The sequence below is a fragment of the Haemaphysalis longicornis genome, unplaced genomic scaffold, assembly GCF_048455015.1.
Source record: "Haemaphysalis longicornis isolate Haplotype H1 unplaced genomic scaffold, Haemaphysalis longicornis Haplotype H1 scaffold_1, whole genome shotgun sequence".
NCBI lineage: Eukaryota > Metazoa > Arthropoda > Arachnida > Ixodida > Ixodidae > Haemaphysalis > Haemaphysalis longicornis.
Window position 1 is genome coordinate 282,520,961 of NW_027526203.1, and position 8,046 is coordinate 282,529,006.

At 51.6% G+C, this 8,046-nt stretch overlaps 1 protein-coding gene across 4 annotated transcripts; it reads right to left on the reverse strand.

Annotated features, from left to right (window-relative positions):
- Positions 1–1,803: 1,803 nt before the first annotated feature.
- Positions 1,804–3,394, reverse strand: LOC144146912 (uncharacterized). 4 transcript variants are annotated; one of them, XM_077678883.1, is made up of 4 exons: positions 3,140–3,391; positions 2,863–3,067; positions 2,188–2,296; positions 1,804–1,914 (listed from the first exon to the last, which is right to left on the reverse strand). In XM_077678883.1, exons 1-4 carry the CDS (start codon positions 3,365–3,367, stop codon positions 1,878–1,880), a joined length of 579 nt encoding a protein of 192 aa, XP_077535009.1. In that variant the 5' UTR covers positions 3,368–3,391; the 3' UTR covers positions 1,804–1,877. The 4 variants fall into 4 exon arrangements, 3 of the variants coding, with proteins under 3 accessions (XP_077535009.1, XP_077535005.1, XP_077535016.1); XM_077678879.1 differs by having other exon boundaries at positions 1,804–1,964; positions 2,163–2,296; XR_013317770.1 differs by lacking the exon at positions 2,863–3,067 and having other exon boundaries at positions 1,804–1,964; positions 2,163–2,296; positions 3,140–3,394.
- Between the last annotated feature and the right edge of the window lie 4,652 nt (positions 3,395–8,046).

Sequence of the window (8,046 nt, forward strand, 5' to 3'; positions counted from 1 at the left end):
TCCTTGACGGCGTAGCCTGATAACGCTCCTTCCAAAATGTTCGGCTGTGCTTTCGCTCACTTGCGGTGCACAGAAAGTTCACTTCGGTGCGCGGATCGATCAATTCGGTGCACGGATCGAGCCCTCAAGGCATCTCGTCGCGCACAACCACGGCACACACACACACACACACACACACACACACACACACACACACACACACACACACACACACACACACACACACACACACACACACACACACACACACACACACACCAACGGCGAAAAAGGACGGGTGAACGGGAACGTTCACGTCCGTCGTGGCGGTGTTAAGGCTCGGAGGCAATACAATACTAGCCTCCCCAAGCAACAATCTGAAAGCAGGGGAGTGCATTCGCGTCCTTCCAGCCCCCTCTGCAGATGATCCAGACCACGTAGCGCCGCACTGTCAACGCAAGTCTCGACAATTTAGCCCCATGAGGCGAACACAACTTCGGGGAAGACGGAGTGGTATCACAAAATGCGACCCCGTTTCCTGCCCCATAGGCCACGCCGCCATGCCTCTCCAATGCCCCAACGTACGACAATGCCGCGTGCTGGCGGCGTGAGCGAAGGGTTGATGCTGGAGCGGAATGTCGGCCCGCGAACGCGACAACCTTCACGGGGTCATTCTTTCCCTTACGTATAGAGTGCCCCACATGAATAACCTCACAAACATCTGTTATTACTAAAAACCGCTCGTGCACGCTAGGTGCATTCTGAGCAGCGGCCTGACGAAGACAGTTTTTCGGCTGTCCCATCACGCACTCATCCTGGCACAACTCAGAACTAGGGCCTGTGCAACACTGCCAGGTCGCCGAACTTAGTGCGTCAACCCATCCAGCGCGGCTCCCGACTAAATCTCGGTAATGGCTGCAACCAACACTAAAGCTACGAAGCTCTATCTCCGACACCGGTTTCGCGAGATCGCCGATTGCGTCTCGTTCCTCTGTTTCAACTGTAGCTGCCTCCTCGCATGGTTTTTCCCTCTCCTTCGCAACCTCCTCGGGAGCTCTCATTATTGGTTTCGCCGCCTCCACGCACGCGTTTTCGTGTTCTCCATCGTCCTCCTCGGTTACACCCTCATCATCAAGACTACCAAACCCACGCGACATCTCCGTATCGTTCCTACCGTCTTCAAACGCTCTGAGCTCCTCATCCTTCGTCTTCTCGCGTTCTCTCTCACTTTCTCTTCCATTTTCTACATGTTCGACCCAGTCTACCTTCTCAGCTCCCTTATCCGCCTGTAGCTCCTGCTTTTTCTCAGCCTGATCGTCAACTCCGTCTCTTTTTCGCTCCGTCTCGTCACATGCTTTCTCGTCTTCTATCTCCTTTCTCTTCTGGGCGAGCTCCCGAACGCCCGACACGGAGCTCGCTTTCTCGTGCAACTTTCGAGCGCAATTGAGAGCGTAGCGGGCCCCAAAACCTTCATGCGCGACTCCAGTCTCTTCCGGTCCACCGATTAGAATTTGGGTACTGCCTGTGCCAGCAAGTTCAGCATGCATTATCACAGTGTCCGGTGCAACAGTAACTGGCGGCCATACGCTCGCAACAACGGGGCTACCCTTTGACTCTGCTCTTATAGGGCTAGTGCGCTGCTACTTCGGCCGTACACGCAGCGCCACCTGGCAGCCTCCGCGGCATTTTTTGCTTGTCCGGGTCTTAGCGAAGTCAGCCGCCGCCGGTAACAAAGTGTTGCGGGATGGCGCCTGTGCGGGCGAAAACACGCAAATCAGTGTACTGTTGCGTCTACGGATGCCATAACAGCTACGCCAACACTGCTGACAAGCTCCCGAAAACCAGTTTTTATTCCTTTCCGTGGAAGCCGTACGAAGAGGAGCGCAGGCTGCGCTGGATTAGGGCTGTGCGTCGTGCAAGGTAAACAAGCGCGTTTGGCGTCTCTTTTGACAGCTCCCTCCTGGCTTCGGCTTCGGTGTTTCTGCCTGCAAAAATAAAAAAGAAAAGAAATGTGTTAATGTGGACTGAGGAGTTCTAACATGAGAAAGTTTGTTTGTTCAACAAACTTTCTTCTTCTTGTTAATATGACCTGTTTCATGCAATTTAGTTTATTCACGTGCATTTAAGACTCTATTTACTGCGAGCAAATGTTTAAGGTTGTGCACCCATACGTGAATCCTTACCGTAAGTTGTGGCTTGCGCCCAGAATGGGCGCGGTGAAGCGAGTGCAGCTGCAAGTGCTTCAAACTCTGTCCTCCTCGTTTTGATGCGGTGGGCCATCGTGCTTGTGATGCGGTGCTTCCGCTCTTGGTGCCATCTGCGACAAAATGTGCCATTTTGTATAAAATGCACAACACGCTGTGAAGCACATAAAGGCTGCAGATATAACAAACCTGTCTACAGCAGCCTGGCCCAGGGTTAAAAGCGCGATCTCCGCTATCTGCTCCACGCTTTTTTTCACAAACGTTTTGTAATACGTTTCCTCTCTCTGCTCCAGCATAGCGAGCAGGTTGCACCTGTTTATTGTCAGGGGTACCACGCTCGCCACCTGCATGGTTGAGTACGTTTCTCGCGCTTCCCCGAGCAGCGATCTGACAACCTCGATGCCGAGATTGAGACTTTCGTCTACAGCTTCTGTGGAAGCACCGGTTGGATCTGCATTTTTGTCGTGGCTGTCCTCGCACGCGATCATGTCCGCGAACGCACACCTCACGCCCGAGAATTGGGCATGTACCGTTTTCGGGCACAGGGGTTTGAGTACTGGGGCAGGCAAGGGGCGACCTGTATAAATAATTATCAAGTTGTATGATGCAATACAAAAAAGCACGCATGCTTCAATGTTGAATAATCTGAACAATTCAAGAAAGCGCTCCTCGTGCTTACTTGCAAAGAGTTCCTTTATCTGTTTCTTCGTGTCCAGGGTCGGTCGCGCAGAGGGTTTCCCCCAAGCACGCGGCAACTCCGTGCACGATTTCTCCTCGTGGCTGTTTATGAAAACGGCCACCGCCGCCGCGTGTTTACACCAACCGCGGCAGCCAGCCTTGCACGAACAGCGGCCTCGCACAATGCGCCTTGGGTTCGGCGACAACTACATAAACAAAACAAATCACCATGTACGTGAAATAAGCACATAAGGGTATCTCAAATACAATTCACTCACCTCCAGCCGCACGTCGTAGTCGCAAGTGCTCTTCATCTGCGGAATGCACCTGGCCACGATTTCAGACGGCGCCGTCTCGCTGAGGATTTCTTCTTTTACGCCGTACACGTGGTTGCTCGCGTAAAGCTTGATGCCGCGCCTGAAGCAACTTCCCTTGAAATACTTCTCAGGGCTCTGTATTTTACTAAAACCGCAATACAGCACGCACGATCCGCTTGGCGCCGTCATGCTGGCCTTGCGCGGACGCGGCCGAGCCATAGAGAAAGCCTTGCGGAGCTGCGTTGCACGGAACGGCGGACAAGCAAAAAATGCGGCGCGGCGCCGGAGGGGGCGCCACCGGTTCCAATTCAGTGGCGCCTCCAAACGAGCGCACGAGGCCTATTCGCCCCGAGCGCGAACACAGTCGGCCTCTGGCGGCGGCGGGACGAACCGCTCCTAGTGTGGATGGCGCTCTGGCGTCGTCTGCTTTTTCACGTTGCGTGCGCCGCAAGACGCGTGCTCACACGACAAAACAACCAATATGTGTGCTCGTTTGGCAGTAAGCAATGACATAGTTACCCCTGCTTGCGCATTTCCTCTAGAAACGCAATAATCAGTGGACGTTGCGGGTTAATGCGCTGGTTTAATTCCACGAAACATCTTCGCCCTGGTCACCGCTTGAGTGTGAAACGTGTTATAAACATTGCTTCCACACATTGCACTTTTCGAATTGTTGAGTGCAGTCGTCTGCCGTTTCGGGAACGTCGAAGAGTGCTTTTTGAAGGTAACGTGGTGATTATTTAAAGGATAAAAGTTTAGTACGCGAAACGGGTAAGAAGCGACAAGACCTGTGCATACGCGTGCAAATTCCACACCCTTTAAAAATTGCGCTGTGTCCTTATAGAAAGAAGAAACAAACAAAAACATTTACACTGCACACGACCCGTGCGCTATCGCCCATACATTACCGGACACGTATTTTACACCCGCAAGCGCCTGTGTGATCGTGTCCTTCTCGTACCTTTTCTAAAATAAATACCATTTTTGGACAGTATACTCAGGAGGAGATATAAACATTTATTCAACTGTATCGAGTTGCTAATTTTACGTATTATTTAAAATACGTTTCTATAAATGCGCAAGAGTATTTAGGGGGATTTTTCGGTAATATTAAGCAGTTGTGAGTTTGCGTCTGTCATGTGGCATTTCGTGTGCCATTTTCATATATATCATTTTCAAATCCGACATGAATCACCTCGTCCAGAAACGTGTCTCACTCAGCGTAACCAAATGCCTAATTTGGTCACGTCTTAACCTCTTAAGGTGGGCTTAAGTTTAAAGGAGAAAGCGCGTAAAAGGAGAAAGTGGAGAAAACGCGTAATATATAATTCGCGTTGTTGCCCACATGTGTGTGGGGTGTGTGCCGTACCTCGCTAGTTTGTTTGTTTGTTTTTTTTTTCAATTTTTCCCACAATGCTTGCTTTCAATAAATTTTGAAAAAGTCGTCCCACAATTAATTCCTGGGCAATCTCGGACCAAAGGGGTGTTAATGAGTTTTGAAAATACGTGTACTGCTTTTTCACCGCTACAGAACACGACGCCTAGTGTAGTTTCGATTGTAAGTAATACCAGAGTCCTTCAATGCTTTGAAGGACTCTGGTAATACTGATAACCATAGTTTGGCTTTTCGCGCGCGTTACATGCGTTCTCTTCTCGCTGCTCTTGCAACTTTGGCAGGACCCCCCTCCCCTTTCCCGAAAAAAAAAAAAAACGAAATGCACAGAATTTCGTTTTTTAACCAATCCTCAAGAATTAAATGCCAAGACAAAGGCGATATTCAGTTTACAAACCAAAGTAGTTACTGGGAACCCGTTGCGCGATATGCAACGAGAAATAAAAAGGAAATGTTTTACTACATCTGCAACAGCGCAACTTCATTTATTGCCATCTTTAGGGTTCGTAAGCGACCTTATACGCGAGAATGCAAACACATCTCGCAGTTGCAGGCACCTGTTAGATTTTAAAGGAACGCAGATGGTCAACAGAGCCGCCGTAACAGAAAATTTGTGCTCACTGTGAGGTCCCAGAAGCTTGGTTTGAACACTGTAAACCTGCTTGTCACTTTGCGAAAACCTAGCTAAACATGAGATGTTGATTGTACTGCGTGCGTTGACAATTCAATTCGCAAGTTCACTTGCGACGAAAGCCGTAAATAAGTGATCCGAAACCGTTATTCATCAAACCTTCCTTCAGAATCGCTAAAATTTCATTTAAAAGACCCGTTAGAGCGGTTACATTTATATCTCTGCGCTGATCAAAATTCAGTAATTGTATGTTGCTTTTTGAACACACAAAAAATACCGTAAGCTCTTAGAAAGAATTTCGGGTCAGTTTAGTAGTGTTACCATTTCAGAGCATCCCACAAATGCAAGAATGCGTCATGCTGCCAGTGAAAGCGATTGAGATTGCCGTTGTAAAGTGAATTTCAGAGATCGAAGCTTCCTGATTTGTTTGTATCTATGCTTTTTTGAAGGCTCAAAGCCATAGTCTGGAAAGATCGAGCTTGCTACGAGTCACAGCGTACAAATTCATTGTCACAATTACGGCCATTCTGAGATTCCCGATGAGTCGTCGCTTTTTTTTTTTTTTGGCGTAATAATGAAAACTGACAGCCGCTTCCATACTATACATCGAACTTTGAGGAACCGAACTACAGCATACCACTCTTGTTTGCACCTTTCATGCGCACATACGGCGAGAAAAAGGCACGAAGCGCGCCCACAGTGTGCATTCTTACGGGCCGCATCCACACTAGCAGCGCGACGCTGTCGCCACCTACATGTCGAGCTCGCGGCGAATACCGGACGCGCTCGCGGGAACACTCCTCGCGCTCGCTTCCCTTTCCATGCAGCTGTTCCCGGCTGAGCCGCTCGCCTCCCGTGCGCAGCCACGGCCGCTTATCTCGTTCTCGCGCGGCTTCGAGTTGAAAAACGGGCTGCCCCCATTCAACTTTGCTGTCAGTGCATAACTGGGCCCGCTCGACGGGTTCTGCCCTATGCGCTGCAGCTCCATCCCCAAACTTTGCCTGCGAGGCTGCTCGTCATGTTCGAGCATCACTTCATTACACCGCTCTACAGTATCACCGGACGCGCTTTCCTTGTTACTCCTCTTCCCAATGTCCATCTCCACGCGTTCGGCATCGGCGGAAATGCTAGCCTCGCACAGGGAGTCACGGCTGCTTGCTTTGTCATCGCAAAGTTCAACTTCCGAACATTCGCTGGAACCATTCGGCTTCACTGTCGCTATAAAACTCGCTGGGTCTGTGCCCCATTGTTTCTGCTCGCGGGTGTCCGAGCGCAAGAGCGTCTGCCTTCTCCGCTCCAGCTCCAACTCATACCTTCGCAACCGCTCTTCAGATTCGAGCTTCAGTTTTTGCATGCGCTCCTTCGATTCTCGCGCCCTTTCCTCTTTTCGCTCCGCTGCTTCGCGCGCTTCTTTTCTCTCTCGCTCCGCCGCCTCTCGCGCTCTTTCCTCCGCTTCGAGCGCTGCTTTTCTCTCCCGTTCCCGAAACTCCAACTCCATTCGTTTAAGGATTATCACCTCGGATTCCACTTGGGGAGTTCCTCCTGCTGCCGAGCCTCCTTGAGGTGGCACCTCGTCTGTCTGACCATTTCCGTCTCCTTCCGCCATGTTAGTCTGCATGCTCCGCGTGACTACCATGCAACCCCAGACTCAGCCTACACCGCCACAACGAAGCGCAAGAAATCCCACTCACCCGCACCTCCGGTGGTCGGCTGCCGCGTCGTTGGCCCCGTGCGCTGGTTGGCTCTGCCGCTCCACTCAGCGCGGAGCTCGGCTGCCGCCGATGGAGGCGGGCTTGCGTCTGCCTGCTGCCCCTGGTTGTGGCCTGGTGATTTCTTCTGCCAAATCCTGTCGGCTGCGCCAGTAAAGATCGTTTCCCCGAAGTCCGGTGTCGATCAGGAACCCAATCGCCCGGGCTCCGGTTGATTTGGCAGGAGGCTGGCAGGGCGATGGTGTTGAAGTTCTTGGAGGTGGTGGTCGAATTGACGAACTCGAGGCATTGAAGTTGATTAAGTGAAACGGAAGTTTATGTACAGCTATTTACAGTAGGATAACTCGGTACATGAGTAATAAAAAGAAAAAAAAAACTTCAAACTGCAGCTAGACGCTAGCTCCCAGTGCGCACAAATCACTCGAGCTCCTCAACTTCGTCTAACTCTCCTATTCTCGGAGCGTACACAAACCGCTCGAGAAACCACGGCCGAGACCCTGTCTCGCCGCAAGATCCGTCTAGTTGCCCGGTACGGCGCTGTACCCTTAACCTCCGACGCGATCTTAACCTCGACTAGGGGGCTCACAAATCCCAACCTAGCTTTAACGGTCGAGACTCCTTGTCCCTCCGAGAACTGCCAGCTCAGCGCTCAGACAAGAACGATTTCCAACGGCCAAGTTCGGCCTTATTAAACCTCGAGATCACCCTCTCTCGGGAACGCCCCTGTAGCGTTCGTACACGCACAAGGGAGTGCCCAAATTCACGTAGACAGCTGCCACTCAGCACGTCACGGAATATTCAATGAGGCGCCGCTATCTCCGGGTCAACGGACCGCTCACGGGCTAGCAGGCACGTACGACCCCTAGGGATGAGAGCGAAAGACGCGACTGTGCGTCATGCTGACCGGGACGTGGTAACAATGGAGACTCGTGCGGCGCTCGTCCCGACGCTGGTAATCCCTACACCTCCGCGCGTCTAGCAGGCGTTCCCGGAATCCGGTGGCGCTGCCTACTTTCTCAATGGGGGATTACCCTTGTGGTATGCGGTGGGCCAGACAATCCGTCTCCCTTGCGCGCCGTGACGAATTGACGTCGACTGCTCTGCAGTGTTGGCAGTGCTGCGTCGTCAGACAGAG

Bases quoted from the DNA above. Each gene is read 5' to 3' on its own strand.
- LOC144146912 (XM_077678879.1), bottom strand. From the start codon at position 3,367: ATGACGGCGCCAAGCGGATCGTGCGTGCTGTATTGCGGTTTTAGTAAA. The intron at 3,068-3,139 runs GTGAGTGAATTG...TTGTTTATGTAG, and splicing joins ACTACGACGTGCGGCTGGAG to TTGTCGCCGAACCCAAGGCG. The intron at 2,297-2,862 runs GTAAGCACGAGG...ATTTTGTCGCAG, and splicing joins GATAAAGGAACTCTTTGCAA to ATGGCACCAAGAGCGGAAGC.